General features: G+C 35.7%; 2 protein-coding genes and 4 non-coding genes across 6 annotated transcripts; all 6 read right to left on the bottom strand.

The window, feature by feature from the left end:
• Positions 1-757: 757 nt before the first annotated feature.
• On the bottom strand, positions 758-953 carry LOC142173055 (U2 spliceosomal RNA). The gene has a single exon (XR_012702489.1). It is a non-coding gene; the product is annotated as a U2 spliceosomal RNA (small nuclear RNA).
• Positions 954-6,580: 5,627 nt separating this feature from the next.
• LOC107796018 (uncharacterized) lies at positions 6,581-9,629 on the bottom strand. The gene has a single exon (XM_016618731.2). It carries the CDS (start codon positions 9,383-9,385, stop codon positions 7,409-7,411), a length of 1,977 nt encoding a protein of 658 aa, XP_016474217.2. The 5' UTR covers positions 9,386-9,629; the 3' UTR covers positions 6,581-7,408.
• A 1,042-nt stretch (positions 9,630-10,671) lies between these two features.
• Positions 10,672-10,832, bottom strand: LOC142173035 (U1 spliceosomal RNA). The gene has a single exon (XR_012702469.1). It is a non-coding gene; the product is annotated as a U1 spliceosomal RNA (small nuclear RNA).
• A 780-nt stretch (positions 10,833-11,612) lies between these two features.
• LOC142173043 (U2 spliceosomal RNA) lies at positions 11,613-11,807 on the bottom strand. The gene has a single exon (XR_012702477.1). It is a non-coding gene; the product is annotated as a U2 spliceosomal RNA (small nuclear RNA).
• A 1,396-nt stretch (positions 11,808-13,203) lies between these two features.
• On the bottom strand, positions 13,204-13,364 carry LOC142173041 (U1 spliceosomal RNA). The gene has a single exon (XR_012702475.1). It is a non-coding gene; the product is annotated as a U1 spliceosomal RNA (small nuclear RNA).
• A 3,774-nt stretch (positions 13,365-17,138) lies between these two features.
• LOC107796016 (uncharacterized) lies at positions 17,139-22,474 on the bottom strand. The gene is made up of 3 exons (XM_016618729.2): positions 22,068-22,474; positions 18,737-18,760; positions 17,139-17,642 (listed from the first exon to the last, which is right to left on the bottom strand). Exons 1-3 carry the CDS (start codon positions 22,255-22,257, stop codon positions 17,341-17,343), a joined length of 516 nt encoding a protein of 171 aa, XP_016474215.1. The 5' UTR covers positions 22,258-22,474; the 3' UTR covers positions 17,139-17,340.
• Between the last annotated feature and the right edge of the window lie 1,004 nt (positions 22,475-23,478).

The following is a 23,478-nucleotide window of genomic DNA, read 5'->3' as shown; positions in this document are numbered from 1 at the left end:
ATAAGAGTATCAAAGTTTGTAGGAAAATGCTAAACCTTTATAAAATATCAAATCAAATTATAGTATTATAATGCATACAGTATTTCTTTTGCAGTAGTGCAACGCATGGGCGACGCTTGAGAGTCCAAATAGCAAGCTACCTTAACGGACTCTCTCCTTTAAAAAATTAAGTTAATATCATGTGAGTCAATATCATGGTGGAAAACAAGTGCAAAAGGAACCCAATTCGACAATAATCTGGTCGAACGACTTGCATTAAAATAAGATCTTTTTTGGTTTAACCATTTGGCAGTCAGAACTCATTGGCTCGTTTAATCCAGAACTTAGCCTGCCTTTTATCTTTCCTTCTATTCTAGGCGAGGAGGGAAATTTAGAATAAATAGCCCCATAAAAAATTATAAACTAGTCAAAGGACAGCCTGCCTTATTCTTCTCCCGTTCGGGACCCCTATTTTCTCGGAGATAGCTTGGTCTGAGCTAGAACATCAGATTCGTGCGCAAGAGCGTATTTCATAGTTGATTCAACAATACCAAATCAACGACAACATTTTAAAAATAAACAAAAATGAAAACTTAACAAGTCAACAGAATTGTAGAATGGAGAAGAAAACCTCATTTATATTCATATCATAAAAAGATTTAACGCTCAGATCAAATTATAAAAAGGTCGAAAGAGAAAAACAATTTCCTCTAACAGACAGCTTGTGAATACACAATGCAAGTTAAATCAAGGCACATAAAAAATTGTACTAGATTTGGCAGGGTGCGCCAGGTCCTTGCAATAGTGCAACGTATGGGCGACGCTTGAGAGCCAAGATAGCAAGCTACCCTAGTGGACTCTCCCACTTAAAAAATAGAATTAATATCATGTGAATCGATGACTCACATATCAGATATTAAACTGATACGAACAGATACTACACTTGATCTTAGCCAAAAGGCCGAGAAAGGTATGCTTTGAAGCGTTCACGGCCTGCATATTTTGTACCAGTTCTCTCCTTTGAATCGTTCACGGCCGAGAAAGGTACAATGTTCAATTAGAGCCTAGAAGAAGCCAAAGAAGTAGAAAAGAAAAGACTCTTGATCCAAATTTTATATCTTCGGAATCTATAATTTTTCTAGTGGAGGGAGATAGAACTAAAGTCGGTAATCAAATACCTATTTTGTTTAGTATAGAAGAAGATCCTAGAACAAGCAAAGAAGCCATATCTTCAAGAGATGTTGATTTTTGGAAAGAGGTGATCAATGATGAAATGGATTCAATAGTGTCCAACAACACTTGGATTTTAGTTGATTTGCCTGCTAGATCTAAACCTATAGGTTGTAAATGGATATTCAAGAGAAAATATAATACAGACGGTTCTATAAAAACCTTCAAAGCAAGACTACCAATTGCAACAATAATATCTATTAGAGTACTTTTGTCATTGGCATCTATATATGATCTATATGTACATCAAATGGATGTTAGAACTGCTTTCTTAAATGAAAATTTAAGTGAAGAAATTTATATGAAATAACCTGAAGGATTTGTTCTTCCTGGTAATGAATATAAAGTTTGTAAGCTTATAAAGTTTCTTTATGGCTTGAAACAAGCACCAAAACAGTGGCATGAAAAGTTTGATAGTATAATATTTTCAAATGGTTTCGTACATAATCAGGCTGACAAATGTATTTACTCGAAGTTTACAGTAGATTATGGAGTTGTTATTTGTATTTATGTCGACGATGTTGGAAAACGTGTCAGGCTAATAGAAGGAGAAAATATTTAAAAGAGAAAAGCAATAAATTGTACATGACAAGACAAAATTTACGTGGTTCATCAATTTTGCCTACTCCACGACCACACAAAGAATAGCTCTTTATTAATTGAAGAGAGAAAGAAGAAGTTGAGGGATGATTTACAAATGAAAATGCATACCCCTTTTATAGGCATTTGAATGCCGTGCCGAGGTAAGCGCTTATATCATAGGAATGCTTATGTAAGCACTTACATCATAGGAATGTCAATGTAAGTGCTTACATCATAAATTTATCCTCAAACCTATGTTACATCAAGAAAGAAATTAAAAAAAAGATTTGCTATTCTATGGTGGCGCCTTCATGCTATCAGTCTTGAAGGCTAACTGAGGCAGTGCACAGCCTCAGTTTGTCAACACCGACAACTTTGGTCAACATATTTGACGGGTTCTTTGATCCTGGTATCTTCTGCATGGAAAGAGTTTCTTCACTTATCAACTCTCGGATATGATGATACCTTAACTGGATATGCTTCGATCTTGCATGAAACACTGGATTCTTGGCAAGATGAATTGCACTCTGGCTATCGCTGAAAAGCTCACAATTGTCCTGCTCTTTACCTAGCTCTGTAAGAAAATTCTTAAGCCAAATCATCTCCTTTCCAGCTTCTGAGATTTCCATGTACTCTACTTCAGTGGTAGATAGAGCAACACTTTTCTGAAGTCTGGACATCCAGCTAACAGCAGTACCACCCAAGATGAACACGTAGCCTGTGGTACTTTTTCGACTATCCAGATCGCCGCCTAAATTTGCATCAGCAAAACCTTGTAAGATAATATTACTCTTTTTAAAACAAAGTGCCATACCTGAGGTGCCTTTGAGATATCGCAATATCCATTTTACACCTTCCCAATGCTCATTTTCTGGATTTGACATGTATCTACTGATAAATCCAACTGCAGGGGCTATGTCAGGTCTAGTGCAAACCATAGCATACATCAAACTTCCTACTGCTAAAGCATATGGAACTTTGGACATGTACTTCCTTTTTTCATTTGTCTTAGGTGATTGGCCCTTTGACAGATTAAGATGGCTTCCGAGTGGAGTGCTTTTGGTCTTTGCATCATGAAGACTGAACCTGCTTAGCACCTTTTGTATGTACTTTTCTTGAGACAATTTTAAGGTTCCTTCAGACATGTTTTTACTAATCCTCATCCTAAGCATTTGCTTAGCTGGTCCTAAGTCTTTCATTTTAAACTCCTCCGCCAATTGTTGCTTAACCCTGTTGATCTCATTTATGCTAAATCCTGCAATTAGCATATCATCAACGTACAACAGTAAATGATATAGGATTTATCAAGATTTTTGATATAATAACAATGGTCCATCTCACATCGTGTGAAACCATTATTATGCATGAATCCATCAAATTTCTTGTACTATTATCGGGGTGCTTGTTTCAAACCATACAAACTCTTCTGCAACTTACACACAAGGTTTGTTTACCAGAAACTTGAAAACCTTTAGGTTGCTTCATGTAGATGTCTTCTTCAAGGTCACCATGCAAGAAAGCAATTTTAACATCTAGCTACTCCAAATGCAAATTTTCTGCAGCTACGATACTTAGCACCAACCTGATAGTAGTTAATTTGACTACAGGAGAGAAGATCTTGGTGTAGTCAATCCCTTCCTTCTGCTGAAAGCCTTTTACTATTAATCGTGCTTTGTATCTCGTCTTACCATCCTGATCTTCCTTGACCCTGTACACCCACTTGCTTTGCAATGCCTTCTTTCCTTTTGGTAACTCTGTAAGTATCCATGTTTTATTCTTTTGAAGAGAATTCATCTCTTCTTTCATGGCTAGCTTCCACTTATCAGAGCTTATCACCTGCATTGCTTCAACAAAATGCTTTGGTTCTCCAGCATCAGTCAGAAGTAAATAGTGGAGAGAGAGAGTTAACCTATCTGGAGCATTCGTGACTCTTTTAGATCTCCTCAAAGTAGGTTCAGGATTAACTGATCCCGAATTTGATTCAAGTCCTGACTCCAAAAATGGTTCTCCATCTATTTCTATCTCTGATTCTGGTTCTGATTCTGATTCTGATCCAGATTCGGCTTCTGGTTCGGTATCTTCAATTTCAGATCCAGTTGTAGTCTCTCTAGCCCCTTTATTTTCTGATATTTCTTCTAACTAAACTGTTTTAGATGTCCGTCTTCTGGTGCTGGTTGGTTCTACTTCGAGCTTGTCTTTGTACATCACATTTTCATTAAATGTGACATTCATGTGTCTTAGGATCTTTCTATTCTGATCATCCCAAAATTGATAACCAAAATTATCATCACCATAGCCAATAAAGAAACATTTCTTGGCCTTAGGATCAAGCTTATCTTTATCATTAGAGTTTACATGCACATAAGCAACACACCCAAAAAATTTCAGATATGAGAGAGTTACCTCCTTTCATGTCCATACCTCTACAGAAATTTCAAAATCCAGTGGTATAGAGGGTCCCATGTTTATGAGGTAAGCTTCCGTGTTAATAGCCTCAACCCAAAAATACTTCGGCAATCCAAAATGTATTTTCATACTTCTGGCTCGTTCATTCAGGGTTATGTTTTTCAACTTCAGCTTTCCATCTTTTAAAGGTAACAAACACATGAGATTTATTTTTCAGAAAATAAACCCATACCTTTCTTGTGGAATCATCAACGAAGGTTACAAGAGCTGGTCCCCACACATCTGTATGCACTAGTTCCAGCTTCTCTTTCTTTGGCGTCCTTCCCACCTTTGAGAAACTAACTCTCTTCTGTTTCCCGTAAATGCAATCTTCGCACAAACCTAATTCAACTTGCTTTAGGTTTGGCAACTTTTCTTTGGATGCCAACAACTTCATTCCCTTCTCACTCATATGCCCGAGCCTTCGGTGCCACAATGTTGTATCACGACCATGATCAATTGTTGCTATAATATCTCTCTGTATCGCAGTTGCACACAATGTTCCCTTCTTAAAGCCTCGTGCCACAGTCAAATTTTCTTTAGTTATCTTCCACGATCCGTTACCGAATATTGTTGTATATCCTTCACTGTCAATCTGACCCATAGATATCAGATTTTTCTTGAGGTTAGGAACATGTCAGACATTTTGCAATTTTCATAGCGTGCCTTGTGAAGCCTTTATATGAACTTCACATTTCGCGACAATGTCTAGAGGTTCGCCGTCTGCTAGATAAACTATCCCAAATTTTCCAGCAATATAATTATGCGATAATTCTTTGCATGATGTAGAGTGAAATGATGCACTTAAGTCGAGAATCCAAGATTCGACTGGACTGTCTATAAAACAAATTAGTACATCACCAACTTGTTCAGCAATTGCATTTGCTGAATTATCATCACTGACTATTGTAGTGACCCTTTTTATCGCAATTCCAACACATAATGTCTTTGCGATTTTTGAATTTTCCTATTCTCCTTGACTTTGATCTGCCACGACCATGACTTTGTCCTCTTTGGCTATTTCTCCCCCTGCTTTCGGTATTCAAAGCAAATCCTGGGGAATCACTTGATTCTCTCTGGCAAATATCTTCACTTAGAAGCAAGTCTCTAATATCATCCAATTTGAGTTTGGTACTTCCCGATGAACTGCTAACTGCAATTACTATTGCAGACCAACTTTCCGATAAAGATTATAGTAGAATCAATGCCCTGATTTCATTATCGAATATTATATTGACATAACTCAACTGAGTTAATATTACATTAAACTCATTGATATGTTCCGTGACAGATCCACCTTTTTTCATCTTTAAGTTGAACAATCGACGCATCAAATAGACATTATTTGAAGTAGATGGCTTCTCGTACATATTTGATAATGCCTTCATCAAGCATGCAGTGGTCTTCTCGTTAATGATGTTAAACGTCTCATTTCGTGTTAGCGTCAAACGAATCGCACGAAGAGCTTGGCGATCTAATAGATCCCAATCCGCTTTGGCCATATTCTCTGGTTTTACCTCGGTTAGAGGTAAGTGTAATCTTTTCTGGTACAAATAATCCTCTATTTGTATTTTTTAGAATTCAAAATATTTACCATTGAACTTGTCAATATTAACATTCCCTTCTTCCGATGCTATTTTTCACAAAAATAATTTATGTGAATAATAACGATGATCAATAATGTCGCACTATTCTTGTGAATAGTACCTGCACTGATAACGTACTTTTTTACCAGAATTACATTGTCTGTGCTCTGATACCAGTTGTTGGGAAACGTGTCAGGCTAACGGTAAAGTTATATTTTGTGATGGTCACGGGTTCGAGCCGTAGAATCAGCTACTGATACTTGCATCAGGGTAGGTTGTCTGCATCACACCCATTAAGGTGCGGTTCTTCCACATACCCTGCCTATATCACACTCCCCATGAGATGCGACCCTTCCCGAGACCCTGCATGAAAGATGCATCGTGCATCGGGCTGACCTTTATATTGAAAGAATAAAATACATGAGCTACTTTGAGCTATGTTCAACTGGTTCTCAAATTCTCCTTTGAGAAGGTTCATCTTAGCCATAGTCTGATAGCAACAAGAAAACACCACGAAGTAGCTTGACATGATAATAGCTAGCTAAAACCATAATTCAAATAAATAGGCCAGCTAATGATAGAAGTACCAAGCCAAAATGCATTATCAATAGCTTTAGTTTGCAAGAGAAACTCATAATAAGTGGAAGCTATAAGGTGTGATGAAGTATAATTTGACCCGAAATATGAAAGAATTATTTCTAGGAGAAAAGTCCTAAACTTTTAAGCATCAGCAACATGTTCCTTAAAATAAACTTATTTAAAATTGGGATATCCTTTTCTTTACATCAGAATACTGGCATATGCAGAGATATCGCACATAGCCTCTCCACCTTCATAAGGTAGAGGTAAGGTTTGCGTATACATTACCCTCCCCAAGCCCCACTTGTGGGATTCCACTGGGTTTGTTGTTGTAGTTGTTGCAGAGATATCGCACAGAGTCACAGACCATTAAGCAAATTCAACTTTCCTCACTGGAGTTGTAAAGGTGGATTCAGATATCATTCTAATATCATATCCTATCATAGCTGCATGATAACTCAATTTTCATATGAAATTGAAGCATACAAAGTGCTCTTGAGGACAAAGAGTAGATTGTGGATAGGATTTCTGGATATACTCTATCTGACAAGTTTCAACGTTCTAACTAGAAAAGAACTGTGAGAGAGAATGCAAATAGCAAACAAGAGCAGTATGATATATTGGAAAGTTGATTCCAATTCCTAGAAGGGACTTTAACAACCAGATAAACTACTTGATAATGTAGCATGTATAGTGCTAAAAATGAGAAATATTCCTGGTATACCTTTTTCTTCACTTCAACTCGAGCTTTCAGCATCACGCCATATTAGCCAGTACATGACACTTCTACATTGGTTCTTGGAACATAAAATAACGCTGCTAAGCGCATCTTCTCACACTTTTTCTTCATGATTTGGTGGTTGGTTAATCCCATAGTACAACTTATTAGGTTAATATAACTGACTTGGTCGCCTTTCTTCAAAACTTACATGAACAAATGGTTCAAATCATATTCGTCAATCCCTAGTTACGCCAAGGCTCCCCTTCAATGCATCTCTTTGATTTCTCTAAATCATCTCTTGCATTAGAGGCAATAAATTGTCTTTAAGCAAGATGTAAATCTCCTTCTTCTCGGGGTGAGACTTGTCTCCCACAAAAAATATGTGATTTTTCCCATTGACTTCTATTTCACTAATACCGGGTACTTTCTTCACATTTCTCTCCTTCATTTTCTTTCTTACTTGCGCAAAATCACCCCATCTCCCAGAAGCAGCATAAGCATTTGCCATTAGTACATAAGCTCCTGAGTTACCTGGTTCGCGCTCTACTATTTCATCGCAGATCTGGTTCGCTACTCCAACATCTCCGTGCAACTTGCAAGCGCCGAGTAAAGCCCCTAGAACAGCACCATCACATTCCTCCGGAGGCATCTCGTGCACCACCTTCATAGCCTCATCAACTAACTTACCACGACCTAAAATGTCGACAAGGCAACAATAATGCTCAGCCCTCGGTTTTAAACCATAGGCGTGTCTCATAGACTCGAAAAACTTTCGACCTTTCTTAACAAGACCGGCATGACTACAAGCTGACAAAAGTCCCACAAAAGTGATCTCATCTGGCTTGTTACCGGACCTTAGCATTTGCGCGAAGGCTTGTAATGCTTGGTTTCCAAGACCATGATTAGCATATGCCAGTATCATTGCAGTCCATGAAACAACATCCTTTACTTTGAGATTCTCAAAAGTGATCAATGATGAGTTTATATCTCCACATCTGGAGTACATGGTGACGAGAGCATTATTAAGCGAAGTGTCTTGGTCAAATCCTAGCAGTAAAACAAGAACATGTGCTTGCAATAACTCCAAGATGCCCACACACGAGGTCACTACACTGGTAAGAGTAGTCTGATTAGGCCTTAAGCCCGACCGAAGCATGAGAATGAAACACTTCAATGCTTCACCCTCAAGGCCACTTTTTGCGTACCCGTCAATCATTACATTCCAACTTACAATATCTTTATTAGGCATCAAATCAAAAAGTTCATTGGCCGTAGACACTAGACCTTCATCAACATAGGCCGTTATCATAGCGTTCCACGCAGCTGGATCCTTATTTGGCATTTGATCAAAGTACTCTCTTGCCAATTCTATCAACCCATTTCTCGCAAGACCAGTAACGATAGTTGTCCAAGAAACTGCATTTTTCCATGGCATTGCGTTAAATAGTTCCAAAGCTTTGTTCACCCTGTTATCATGTAAACAACCTTGAATCATAACATTCCAAGAATATAAATTACGTTCAGGCATCTTATCAAAGAGCTCAAGAGCTTGATCCACCTGACTATCTTCAACATAAGCCTTGATCATCGCCGTCCAAACAATGACATTTTTCTGAGGAATCTGATCAAAAATACGTCGTGCCTCAGTAATCAAACCATTTTGAGCAAAGCCCACCATTGCTGTAGTCCAGGTAACCACATTTTTCTCAGGCATTTCTTGAAGCAACTTTCGAGCTTCATCCACTCTACGGTTCTGAAAATACCCAGAAATCAAACTGGTCCACGCATAAACGTTTCTATCAGGCATTCGCTCAAAGATTCTTCGAGCCTCATCGAGTCTGCCAACTTTAGCATATGCATGAACCATAGCAGAATCAGACACTACATTTCTCTCAGGCATGGAATAAAACAACCTCTCAGCTTTAGGAAGATCCTTATGTTTTAAATAAACAGTAATCATTGAAGCATAAGAAACAACATCTCTTCGAGGCATTTCGTCGAACACCTTCCTAGCTTCTATAACTTTGCCTTGACGGCCTAATGTCATAATCATTTTGTTAAAGCTACAAATGGACTGTCTTGTGGTAGATTCTAAGTGGGGTTTTGACTGTATATGTTTTTGAATAGGTGATTTTGGTTTTGAATATGTTCTTGAAAGGAATGGACGCCTCAAAATGCGGCCATAATCATTATTCAGCAAATAATGTGAACTCCAAACTATAAAAGAGTGGCTTAATTTAATCAAACTTCTGGTTTTATACATGATTCTTTGTTGATAATCTCAGCTGTGGGATTATTGTTGTATGGAAATACTAGTAGTAGTAGATACACAGATTAAAGATGTGATAGGAACAGAATTTAGAGACACATTTGCTTGTAACTTGTTCTGAGAGGCAAATTTGAAAATAGACATTTAAGAGTCTGTTAGTCGAACAAACATCAAATTCATGGGTTTTATTAAAGTGACTTCACGTGTTTCAATTTCATGACAAACGTAAGTGCTTAAATTGATTCGGGATTGTAAAAACAAACTTATATAGGAATAATATAAGCACTAGCTTCTGTTTATATAGGAATAATTTGGGTAAGTCTTAAAGAAAAAGCGAAATGGCTTCCTAGCCACTTAAATTTGATCGGGTTTTTTACAAGCTGATACATAAAGTTTCAATTATCTCATTCGAACAATCGAACTCATTTTTCCCGTTACTAATAAACACATTTGATCATTGACCATGTTCAGGTAGCGTCAGTTGATCCTAATCAGCAGGTCGCACGACGCATAGGAGCGTGAAAGCCTCTTTCCCAACGTCCAACGGTATAAAATGGGTTGTATTTAAGTATATTCTTATTCATTCTTTCTAAAATACCATCTTCCTCCATTTTTAAAATTTGAAGCTCCATTCCTCAATTTTGTAAAATCTGAAGCTCCAATTCTAATTTTTTTTCTTTCTCCGGACCATGAAAATGATAAAAAGTTGTATATTGTCATTGTGGAGTTGAAGCTAAGTTTTGCATCACTTGGACCAAACGAAGCTCGATCAAAACGAGATTAACATATAATATAAGGAAAAAAAACGGGTGAGTGATTTATGATCGATTTTGGAAGGGACCCAAATTTGTTGGGTTATGGTTTTCACGCGACATGTAAGACCATCCATTGGTCATTTGATGACTGGATGGACACGTATGGTCTCTTGTCAATTGTGTTTATTAGTTGCGGGAAAAATGAGTTTGAGTGTTTAAAAGAAAAAGTAAAATGTTTATGTATCGACTTTTAAATACCCAACAAGTTTAAGTGGGCAGAAACCATTTGGCGAAAACAAAATAACAACAATATAAAATATTAGGAAAGAGAATAATTTTAGATAAAATTTCATTTACCATATTGTATTAGATGTAATTGGAAGATCCTAGTCTCCAAATAACAAAGGATATAACACTTATGCAATAACGCTCTCCTGGGATTTCAGTAGCGACAAGAGTTTGCTTTGCCGACCTTAAACTAAAACTAAAACTGGAACGGACCACAAAATTTGAACTGAGGATTGGATAGGGGCCGCGCGAACGCAGGCCCCCACTACCACAAATTATGACGTAGGCTCGACCACTTGGGCCGACCTTAGGCTAGCACCCCTCCAAAGTGCAATGGAGGTCACAAGCCTAGGCCATGAGTCTTTTTGATCGCCCATTGACCCCGTCCAGGTAAGTATGTTAATTTGTCAGACCAGCTCATATTTTATTCTACAGCATTTGTTCATTCTCTGTTTGTATTGGCCGGTGTGGGATTAATCAACTAATGAAGAAAGAGAAAACACTCTCTTTACATTTACAAGATCTTTTTTCTAAGTATGTCTTCTCAACCCTTAAATGTGTTCCTTTTTTATGAAATACATAATATTACAACGTGAAGAAAAATAACATCATAATGTATTATTGTATTCTCTATAAAATTTGAGACACAATAGTGCTTTTATCTTGTAGTAACGGGACTCCAGAAAGTAATACAAAAAGAAACCATAACTTTAAAATATTTCCCTTTTGTGCTTTAGGTTGTTTTCATAAATAGACAGTTTCTCATTTGGCTAGAAAAGTGCACAATGGCACCAATAAAATTCTGAAGTTCAAACTTTCAAGTAGAGAATTCCCAGAGAAGTACTAATCAGAAATGCGGATCATAGTTTGAGCTAGCTTTTGAGATTGAGATAAGTCGAAGGATTGGACGACAAAATTTGATCTATGATATCAATTCTTTTCCTTGGCGAGCAATACGATAGTCGCCCGACTAAAACAGGGAGATAAATATTGCCTTGTCTACTATAAATACGTCCATATTCTAAAGCAAGAGTCTTTCTTCGTATTCATTTAATTGAATAGTGAATATTACTTGAGTCAGTAACATTTTTGTAGTCTACCGTATAATCTAAGCGTTAAAATATATACTAATAAAGCAATACAAATCAAGGCCAGTGCTGAAATTTAGATTTGATTTGGTGGGGTGCGCCAGGCCCTTGCAATAGTGCAACGCATGGGCGACACTTGAGAGCCCAGGTAGCAAGCTACCTTAATAGACTCTCCCCTTAAAAAATTAAGTTAATATCGTGTGAGTCGATGACTCACATATCAGATATTAAACTGATAAGAACAGATACTACACTTGATCTTAGCCAAAAGGCCGAGAAAGGTATGCTTTATCTTGTACACGGCCTTCCGCTTTTATATCAGTCCTCTCCTTTCTGGCTTTTGTTAGCTCTCGATGTGGGATTTCCTTCAGATTGAAGAATTTTATGTTTCATATATGCGCCTTCTCCTTGCCTGCAAGGGAAAGGAAAAAAGTTATGATCTGAAATTCTGTTCTACCATGGTAAATATTTACTCCCCATATTTATGCCAAGCTAAGTAATTTAATCATAGCGGTTAAAAAATAAAGTGAGAATACATATACGGTCAGACATCTCTATTACCGTATTGTTATATAACTACTATTAACTATAAAAGTCAATTTCTTTTTATGGAATCAATTATGTTCTGTTATAATAGTAGCATATGTTATCTCTAACAGTACTTCGCTATAATAAATAAAAATATTCGAAACAAATGAGTGTGTTACAAAGAGGTTTTAATGTATGTGATAAATGGTGTATGAACGACCGGGGGTGCCGGTAAGTTACGTTCTACCAGTTGGCCGAAATTGAACCTCGTCAATTTTCTAAACCTTAATAAATACTAGCAAACATAAACTAATGGAGATATTTCTGAGATAATTACCCAAAAGCCTAACAATTTTTTTTCTTTAGCTTTGTTTACATTAGATAAAATATTTCATCCTTTGGGGGTGTTTTCCCATCCGGTGTCCGGTACCCACATTGGAATACCGACTATATCCGGATTTGCGCCACGTACGGCCCCATTCGGGGGGAAGCACTCCGTATTAAGAATTTTTCCATACTCATGGCTCGAACCCGAGATCTCTGGTTAAGGAAAGAGCAGTCTCATCCACTGTTTAATGCACCACATCCTTCGGTAAAAACCTAATATTTGCAATAACATACACATGGTTTAACAATACAAGTATCACCAAAATAATGTTTACATGTATTGAAGTAATAACATAAATCAGCCACTTTGAACCCATAGAGAGTGATACAACTAACAAGAACTATTGTGGGTCTAAAATTGACATGCTATAATAAGGGTTAGATCAATTCACAACTAATTTTCTGTTTCACCTTACAAATTCCAACCCATAAAAAAGGCCAGCTAGTGATAAAATAATCAAAGCCGAAAAACGTCATAAATAGCTTTTGCTTGCAAGAAGATTGCATAGTAAATGGAAGCTGCAACAACAAAGGTATAATTTTCATTAAGGGATATCAAAATTTAACAAAATAACTACATAAGTAAGTCAAGAGGGGTCAATACATAGTAGTATATATACAAAAAAAAATATTTTTACTTATATAAATAATATAATTTTTCATATCAACGTGCCACGTAAAAGACCCAATTTTCCAGCCAACTAAGAAAGGGCCGCTCTCGAGCTGAAATAGGGCTTGAGGCCCAAATGTTTGGACTTACGATTGGGCAGGGGCCGCGCGAACACACGCCCCCACTACCACAAATTATGATGTAAGTTCGACCACTTGGGCCGACTTTAGGCTAGCACCCTTTCTAGAGTGTAATGAAAGTCACCAGCCTAGGCCATGGACCTTATTGATCGCCCATTGACCCGTCCAGGTAAGTATGTTATCAAGTCAGCCCAACCCAAGTTTTATTCTACAGCATTTGCTCACTCTCAGTTTATATTTGCCGACGTGGGATTAACTACTGAAAGAAGTTACATAACATCTTCAGAAAGAGGTAAATAAAATATACATTATATTTTCCACACCAAAAAAAAGATTAATGCGAGAAAACAATGAGATATACAATTTCATCCTAAGATGTATTTATTTTTAAAAATATTATCGACAAGATTTCTTCTAAATATGTCTTCTCAACCCTTTAATGTGTTCCTTTTTATGAAATATAATATTACAACATGATGAAAAAAAGACGTCGGTAATGTATTATTGTATTCTCTATAAAATTGAAACACAATCATCAGTGCTTATATCTTCCAGAAATGAAATTGTTTTTTAGTAACTTGACTCCAAGAGTTAATACAAAATGAAACCATAATTTTAAAACATTGCTCTTTTGTGCTTTAGGTTGTTTGTATGTCCTAAATTACCAAAAACCTCCGTTCTTCATCTAACTTTTTATGTTCAAACAGTATCAACGTGTAAAATCGCCCGGTTTAAAGGTGCAAAAATTACGACTTACCACGTATGATTTTAAGCTTCTAACTTTACTAAAACAAATGAGCCAAAAGTACATATTCAACTCTTATCATATAGGAAGCCCCTAAATCAAAAGTTAAATTACGAAAATGTACATCTAAAATTAATTGACTATTTTGACCTTCATAAAAAAGGAAAAAATATAATTAAATAAAGAATTTCAGCCATACTATTTAGTATTAATGCCCGAGAGTCCCTTCAAATTTTGTAACATTCACCTTTATGCCCGATAGTCTCATCCACTTCCTACATCGAAAACTTATCAAACCACGTTTGAACATTAATCACATGTCAAGTTTAAATAGTGAGAATTTTATGCTCATTAAGTGGAGAAAGCATGAGCTATTTACACCTCTTACTGGATCATTTTTGTCAATTCTTATATTTGTGTTGTATCCAGTTGATAAATTTGAAAGTCAATGCAGCCACCTCTTGAATATAAACACTGCAGACATTCTTCTAATGGTTAGTCTTCTTTTTGAATGTTCTCATATACTTATTTTTTCTCCTTATTGTCTTCTTATGGTAGTTGAAATTGAAACTAAAATGGCAATAGTTATTATTTGCAAATTGAAGTGGTAATTAATAAGTTTATTATCAGATGCCTCACACTTAATTTTGCATTCTTAAAACCCCATGTCTAATTAATCTTTTGCTTCAATTGCTTAGTTCCAGACATGGAGTTCGAATTAAGTTCTAAGTTCGATAATTTCTTTCTTGATCTTGTGCTTATAAGTGTATTCGATGCTTTTTCATTAATAAGGGGAATAAAAAAGGAGAAGGGAAACACATTTGTCCAAGGAATTGGAGAACTTCATTAACTTGAATACTAATCTTATAGCATATGACTCTTTTTTTTTTTCCTGCTGCTAAAATTATAGCATATGACTCTAAATATTATTTTTCTTAAAAAAAGGACTCTAAATATTATTAAAATCTACGCACTAATTTTTTATTTCTGGATTAGCATGTTGTTAACTCATTTTTTTTCTTTCTAATTTCCTCTCTAGAATATTTATGCCTTGAGAAAAGTTTGCTGAATATACTAACCATGTTGGTTCTTCTTTTCCATTTTTAGTTCGATGTGTAAGGTTTGCTCAAATTGGCGATACAATTCATATTTTTAACTAATTATTGTATCATTTTGCGCATTTATTGGAATTTTTTTATTTTCTTTTTGTTCTATTTTTATTATTGTTGGTTGCTTTATACTTAATTGGCATTTTTTTGTACAAACATCTTATTCTTACATTCTTTCGGAAAAAATATAGTATGTACGAAAGAGTTTCAATTTCTATCCATATTTGCTATATGGATAATTTGATATTGCACTTTCAAAAAAATACTAATGTCAATCCGTAAACAAAAATTCTTGTTATGATAGGGCAATCGTTACCCAGAATGAGCATATTCTGAGAATATCGTCTATAAAAAATTATTAGGTGAGATATATGATCATATAACATGATTGTATCTCATAAAATAAAAATTAATATAATTAGAAACATATCTAGCTAACCAAATAGAATTGTTTCCCTTCACAACTCAAACTCTATCCAATCATTTTGAGCACATAACTATATCATTTTCGCCATTCGTTGTTTTCGCCTTGCATTTTTTCTCTTCAATTTTTTGTATGATATATGCTTGACATAGCTTTTTAAATAATATTTATGCCATTTCAAAAGTTTATACTCATAATATGAAATACACGTGCAACGCACGTGTCCAGAAACTAATAACCTAATACACCTCCACACCTTAACTACTCTTGTTTATCATGTGAAAACTACAAGTTACTCTAACTTGTAAACTCATACAATAATTCAACTACATCGTTTTGAATAAAATATGAATACAACTCAATTCCTTAATACACATGAACTAGACTGATTCAAGTAGCATATGAACTAACTCCACAGTTTGCTCTCCTGCACGAATAGACTTGATCAAACGACTTCAAGTGTATTGTAGACTGAAAATTAATGCTCCTTCGTACTCTGTAGGTGTGTAAAAAGGATAGTCTTGAACAGTCCTTGAACAGAGTATTTAAGTCGTCACAGCACCCTGATACTTGAGAGTCCTAGGCACAATCAAACTATAATCAACATACAAGTCCTGAGGTCATAAGGACTCCTCAAGTTTCGTCACCATAACTTCCACAAATAATTTTTGATTCATCCAAAGAAAGTTAATTGCCTTGTAAGGAACGTTTTGCGGCCGCAATGAGAACCTGGTTCTTAGCACATGTTTATTGTAAACACTTGTTAATCATTAAAACACACAGCTCAACAGTATAAATAGACAGTTTCTCATTTGAGAGGATATATAATTCCTTCATACAAAACTTTGAGCTCGTAGAGTCATACAAATTTGAGTTAAATTTTCATAAGACGGTTTGAAAAAATACTGTTAGATCAGTTTAGTGCAATATGTGGTGTTTTCTTGCGAAAGATGAAGTTTAAAATTTGATCATACTATAGTTCAAGCCAAAATTTGTCTTTTTATTGAGACGTGGTGCCAGACTAACTTGCGTGCAACTCGATTATTTCACTGACTAGCTGCTATCTTCCATCATTACAATTCACAGGTATCGATAACTCTGTCCATTAGGCTCGAGCAGATAGAAAGAAATTATGTAATGTTTTCTACTCCGGCTAGAATTTGAACCTAAAATCTCATGATTCTCCTCACTTAATATTCAGCAGTCACACTTGGGTCCAAACCTTGTGTTCTAATGGAGACTGATTATCCAAATCAGCTGGACACCTTACTCCAAGAGGTAATCAAGGGCGGAGCTAGAGTGTCGTGAGCGGATTTCGTCCGAACTCAGTAGTTTTGGTTCGAATTTGTATTTATCTTTAAAATTCCATGTGAATACACATAAATTATTAATTTCAATTTAGTAACTTAAAACGATTAGAATCCCGAGCTCATAAGCTTGGCTCCGCCTCTGATAATACAAAAAGAAAGTAGCTTTGCGTAAGAAACGTAGTTTCAAGATGCTAAAAACTACATAGTACATTTATTGGCAAATATTGCTACCAACATTCTTTCCTTCTTCACCATGTAAATGGTGAGCCAAGAAATGTAACTTCACTTTGACCAAGAATTTTTGTAAATGGCTTAAAAAAGTGCATAATGACATCAATAAAGGGTTGTAACTGGATTCAATGCTGAAATATAATGTGAAGAGTATATATTTCATATGATCAAAAGATACAGGAGAGTAAGTAAATACACATATAGATAAAGAAATATGAGCAATTTTGTGCTCATAGAGAGAGAACTAACATAAGCTACAACAGTGGACAACAAAATTTGAGCTACTGCAGTGAAACTTAAAGATGAACTTATTCACTAGTTTTGTTTTAAATCTTTATTCTCCTTGCCAACCAGCTTGGCGCGCTCTACGCTCCCAAACGGACGTCAACTTCTTTTCCTTGGCAAGCAACACAACAGCTCTTTCTCGCCCGACTTCACAAGTTTCGGTGGTAGCAATGCATTTCTCAGCCTCCTTTTGGTACTCAGAAGCTAACCTTCTTGCCTCCACAAAGGTGATGTTCATATGATGCACGTGTTCCTTGTCGACAGCTTCCTGCAACTTCAGCTCTTCCGATAACAAATCCACAAACTGTTTCTCCATCTCCTCCTTTAGATCCGGATCATCTTTGCCGCAGTCTGATGCCAATGAGAAACATTACAATGTAGTGTGTCATGATTTCCGTTAAAAACAATCTTTTGCAAAGGTAACGAACATAAGCAATACATGGTAAAATGGAAGAAACTAGGTAAAAGAAAATCACAACTGGATCTCTAAACTTCTCGACTGGCCCCGAACACATTTCTTGCATTGTAATTTGTAAATTACATATAGCATCTGTGAGCATGTTCCTTAAACCAAAGAAGCTTTTTCCATGTAGTTTCCACTCTTTCCCACTTCTAAGACTTTCTGGTTTAAGCACTATATACCCTTATCTGAGGATCCATAATTATGCTGTATGAATTGACATGCTGCAGAGAAAAGATTTTAGGCAGCGTGTCTCCATATTATAGACGGGCAGTGTTCACTGAGCAAAATAGCTTGGTTTCAGATCCAAAAATTATACTCCCTCCGTTTCAAATTAAATGACATATTTCGCTTATCGAGAATCAAACTGTATAAAGTTTGACCAACATTTTAAAATATATTTTTTTATCATGAGAAAAATTGCAACTTATAGTATTTCTCGTATAGTTATTGAATATCTAAATTTTAATTTTAAAATATTGAGTTGAGCTAATCCAAATTAACTTCGAAGTTTAGTCAAATTGACTCTCAATAAGCGAAATGTGTCATCTAAATTGAAACAGAGAGAGTAGCTCCTAGTCAGAATTTTGAAGGAAAAGTCTTCAATCATTTTAGGAGATTAAGTATCCATTTATCAAGGTGATAATCAATTTAGCGTTATTTGTCACTATGATCTAATGATCCTTATCCGTAAGGGATATTGTTTTCTATATTCATCAGGATGCACTGGGATATGCATAAACATAGGATATGCTATCGAGTGGTACTGTTCTCTTATTATAGACAACATCCTAAGTAACATCCGAAGCTGATTTTCATCTATTTTCAATCATATGTATCTCAATTTCAGACTTGCTAACAAGCAGAAGGATAGCCTTTTGGTACACATGGCCCCAATAATTTTACTAAAGGAAGAACATATTCCGAGTTTTATTAAACTGAGCATAACATGCATTTTTGAGGAGAAGAAGAAAGTGTAGCTCACCTGTAATGGTAAGATTCGCCAAGCCTGCACAAGAGGAAACCAAATGCGGGATTATGTTAGCTTAATTGGTATTTAAATTTCCATGGGACTTCACCAGATACGTTGTATAGAAACAATCAGAAAGACTATATAAGAGCAAACGCATGAACAGTAGCATAATCCCAGATGATGTGAACTTCAAAATAAAAGAGGAATATAAACAACTAGCTTTACTCAATATGTCAGCACAAGGATCCATCAATTCATTCTTTTAGAGGTTGCACTGAGAGGAAGACGAGCGTGATAGAGCAAGAAGATGGTCGGAGTGAAATAACACATCAAAACAAGTGCAGAATCCCATCATTAAATATTTGAAAGATCTTCATTCTCCGTTTCTACACTTCCACTCCATTTCTCATACGACATTGATGAAATTCTAACATTCACATCATTAGACAGCAGATAATACTTTTGCATTGTGCTGGATCTCACCAGATAAAAGAAAAATAATAAACACCGCAAGCATTAGGATTTCTTTCCTTTCCCCATTTGCCATTTTTTTTCTTTCTTAAATCAAAGGGGTGGATTTTAGAGGATAAAATATACAAAGCCATCAACCAAACAGCCCCGACACACAGTTTAGTTTAACAGCTCGACCAGATATAGAAACCATAACCTTTCAGTAAAGTCTAAGCAGCTAACCGTTATTAGGATCATAAGCTTGGAGCCTGAGATCTTTAAAAAAAAAAAATAACTTTCCTTGGTACGCCTATGTTTCAGAAGCATCAATGATCTCATTTGCAACATACAAGAATATGAAAGGACAAACGCAGTAGAAAAGGCGCCAACAACTTTATAATAATGTCTTCTCTACATAAATGTCTTTTAGGATCTCCAGCCTCAGTTAGGGCATAAAAGAACATTGCAACATTATACAGACAAGAGTATGCAAGTATCCCTTGCAACCTAACTCCTAGTGATACACGATTTAGAAAATCTTTGGTGTAAATCAATGATATTATTTGTTTGTCAGCTAGTTGTGAACGATGTTGACCAAGAGCTAAGATGGAGGGGAAGTTTGGGAAATTAAAATGTATGAGACCAGGATAGGAGAATGTGGAGTGTAGAGTGATTTGTGATCGGCAGGAAATAAATAAACAGCACTGTATGTGAGAGAGGATAGGCTATGGTTGTTGTATTAGCTCTATTCTTCACACACCCCTGGATCTGATCTCTCATCCCCATTACACAAATCACACTCCTTATGCTCATACCTGGGTCCATACATACTGTTACGATTTCTCAAACTTGCCTCCATCTTAGCCTCTTGGCCAATATCGTTCATAACACAACTGCACATAACCAAGTAAATTAAAATTATGAATTTCAGATCAGGTCTACCAAGATGTACTCATACTGGAAGATATCCCTTCCAATTTGAAGAATCCATGGTCAAATTTTCGGATTGTATCCTGGTGCCGATCTTATCCATGGTCGAATTTTCGAATTGAGAATCTTATCCATCATACCAAAATTGAATGTCCCTTGCAAAAAAGAGAGGATTCCCTTACTAATGTAACTTTACGAACAAATCATTATATCCCCATTACATGTTTCTGTGCATAGTTTGTTATCATATATCAGTAAAAAAGAACCAATGAGGAGGTGCAGTGCTTGGTACTTCAGAATTACATCCGCTTCTCAAGAACCATTGAAAAGTGGATCCAGGACGGAGACTCTGCATAGTACTTCTTTTAAAACCACGATTCAGAATGGAAGCTTTACGCCGTACTTCTTAAGGCATTCAGGAAAGAACATAAGGATCAATTAATGAACATCAGCTAAATGTTGCATATAATTAAAGTCCTACATTCTCCAGCCCTTAGTTTTCAGCAAAGACAGATTCTTGAAATTCCACAACAATAATAACTATGCCTCAAACCGAAACTAGTTGGTGTCGTCTGCATAATCCTCTATACCCATTCCGCTTCACTCGGACCAACTTCATCCAAATACTCCATTTATTTTTTAAGAAAATCAGGCTTTCACTAAAATAGGAAGGAGCCATTATGTTAAGTGTGACAGAAAGATTTCTCTCATTTTCTTCATAGTTTGCTTAATTATGGGGCCAGAAAAGTAGAAACTTAAAGCGAGGCTTGATCGACAGACTCCAAAACCATGAAGAAAAAACCGTACCTGAGAGCTCTTCGTGATAGTACCTACCACAGCTCAAAAGTCTTTACAGAAGCACACAACTCGGGGAAAATATCCTATGCGGCATTCCCTTAATTGCTAAATAGGTACTTACTTTCCTATATGGTATCAGAGCCTCTCAATCAAAGCTTCACTTAAGCTTCTACTACATTCGATCTGACCTCAATCTTCTCGAGCAATAATCATAAGAGTAGCCATTTATGTTATCTAAACAATGTCTGATTTTGTTGGAGGCAAGACCTTCATCCCTACATTTTGCGAGGTGAAGAAGTTTTTGATAAGGTGTGAGGGGAACAAGTTGTTAATGAAAGCATTCATTCATCCGTTTTGCTTTCCTGGGTTTAACCCAAATGCAAAAGCAGAATAAACCCCATCATGCAGCTTCATTTTTTAACCTGCATCCGATCCTAGCTTAAAGGATTACATTGACCAAAACCGATACTGAAGACAGGTTTAAAGAAAAATTCACTTCCTTCGACCTTTTTTTATTTACTTGCTCTCACATAACCAAAAATCACATCTTTGAACACAATCAGTGCAACAAAAGAGATAGACCAGAAGGGTCATTAGGCCAACCAAATCCACTAAAAATTCTATAATCTGCTTCTCACCGGCATCCTACCTTACCAAGAACCAATGTGTTAAACTTGCAACCAAAGAACAGTTTGTTTGCATCAAAAGAAAACAATGAACAGGATAATTAAGGAGAGTAATAAATCTTTAACATGCACCCAAAAATCTCCCCTCAATCTAAAAATTATAATAAAGAGTTTAAGTTTTATGCACCGACAATGTAAAACATATTTACACAATCAGATCACTTATTAGGTAATTACAGGTTTACCGTAACTAGCTATCACATGTTAAAAAATCACTATAAAAAATCTACACGCTATCAGTGCATAAAACTTAAATTCATAACCCTCAATCCAACCTCAATCTGAGAAACACACCAAAGACAAGATCCTCAAACTTGGCCCTCAAAACTTACAACAAAACTAACACCAAGCAAAATAATGAATCAAATAAAGAAACCCCAGAAAAGGAAACCAAATAAAAACTTATAAAAATATGATCTTTAAATAAATAATGCATAAAAATAGGATCTTGGATCTAAAAAAAGCTGAAAATCACATACCAGGAGCAACTTCAAGAAGTGAAAGTGGAGGAGAGCAATCACATTTACAAGGCAAACAAGATTGAGCAGCTTTTAACCTTAAACCCTTCTTAAATTTCCAATAAATAGCAGGCCCAGATACACAAAGAGCTGAAACTACAGCAAAAATTACTAAACAACATCTTAAGCAAGTCCCAGATTGCCTTGCCATTTTTTTTCTTTTTTGGTTTTTTCTTTAGCTGAAGGCAATTGGAACTGAGATCTATAGGAGAAAATGGATCTACTATACTAGTACTATAATGGGTATAGTTATAACTGAGTTTTTTCACATTGATAAGATGTAAGCTAAAATGGGTATTTAATTTACTATAGTACTGATACTTCAGATCCACTTTCTTGAGTCAAAGTAGATATTGAAGGTGTTAAACTAAATTCTCAATTGGATTCATATTTTTTTAATGGGTGTACTACTGTGGGTTGTGGTTGACACTTAGTTTCACAAATTTGTTGAAAGTCCACCGTCAAGTTCCTTTGCTTCTATGTAGTTTCCAATTTTTGTTTTTTTTTTTTGTTTTCACTCGTTTCCTTATTTTGCGTGGTATTGTCTTTTAATGAGTTTGGTTTTTGTGCATTGATTATGTAAATTACATAATTAGGTTATTTAAAAGGTTTTTAGTAATTTTACTTGACAATATTAATTGATAATTTAAAATAAATGATTATAGTAATATATTATAACAATTTAAATTATAATAATAGTATAAAAGTTCATTAAACAATCCTTAATTGCTAGAAGTAACAAGAGAAATAAGACTTATATAATCGAACTGAATTGCTAGATTCGATTCAATTATACCCAGGGACAGAGCTACAGTAGTGGGTGCGGGTTCGGGTGAACTCAGTGATTTTTTCCGGAACCTTGCATTTGTATTGAAATATTTATTAAATCTATATAAATATATACTGCTGAACCCAATAGCAAAAGAGGTCTTGGTTCAACGGTAAGGGTTGTGGGTTTGTTGGAAAAGATGGGGGTTCGATTCCCCCTAGAAATAATATTTTATTTTAAAATTTAGAACTTACACACTTAAATCTCTAGCTCCGCCTCTGATTATACCCATCTTACTTCTTTTGTTCAATGGGAACGGGTTATGACTATTCAAGTTGATCCCTCAATCGTTCCTTTCTTTCTTTACCTTAGAGTAGATTTGATTGGATTGAGGCTACATACATTGTTTGGTTAGGTATATACAGAGTTATGTATTTGTAATACCTTTTATTTTTCTTGTCGGATAGATTCTCAAACGTGATATTACGTACCTATAAAGAGAAAGACCTTTTTGGCTTTAGATTAAGATATTTGAATATGAATATACATTTGAATATTTTAAATATAAACAGCTGAAAATTAAGATTATTTATTTTCTTAGCA

This window comes from Nicotiana tabacum, chromosome 18 (assembly GCF_000715075.1).
Source record: "Nicotiana tabacum cultivar K326 chromosome 18, ASM71507v2, whole genome shotgun sequence".
NCBI classification, from domain to species: Eukaryota; Viridiplantae; Streptophyta; class Magnoliopsida; order Solanales; family Solanaceae; genus Nicotiana; species Nicotiana tabacum.
Note: the sequence above shows the minus strand (reverse complement) of the source record. Positions and strands in the feature narration are given on the sequence as shown.

What these genes read in the sequence shown, in the direction of transcription:
- LOC107796016 (XM_016618729.2), bottom strand. Translation starts at nt 22,257, where the DNA reads ATGGCAAGGCAATCTGGGACTTGCTTAAGATGTTGTTTAGTAATTTTT. An exon ending in ACTTCTTGAAGTTGCTCCTG is followed by an intron (nt 18,761 to 22,067) that starts GTATGTGATTTT and finishes CCTCTTGTGCAG; the next exon opens with GCTTGGCGAATCTTACCATT. An exon ending in GGCGAATCTTACCATTACAG is followed by an intron (nt 17,643 to 18,736) that starts GTGAGCTACACT and finishes CATTGGCATCAG; the next exon opens with ACTGCGGCAAAGATGATCCG.
- LOC107796018 (XM_016618731.2), bottom strand. Translation starts at nt 9,385, where the DNA reads ATGTATAAAACCAGAAGTTTGATTAAATTAAGCCACTCTTTTATAGTT.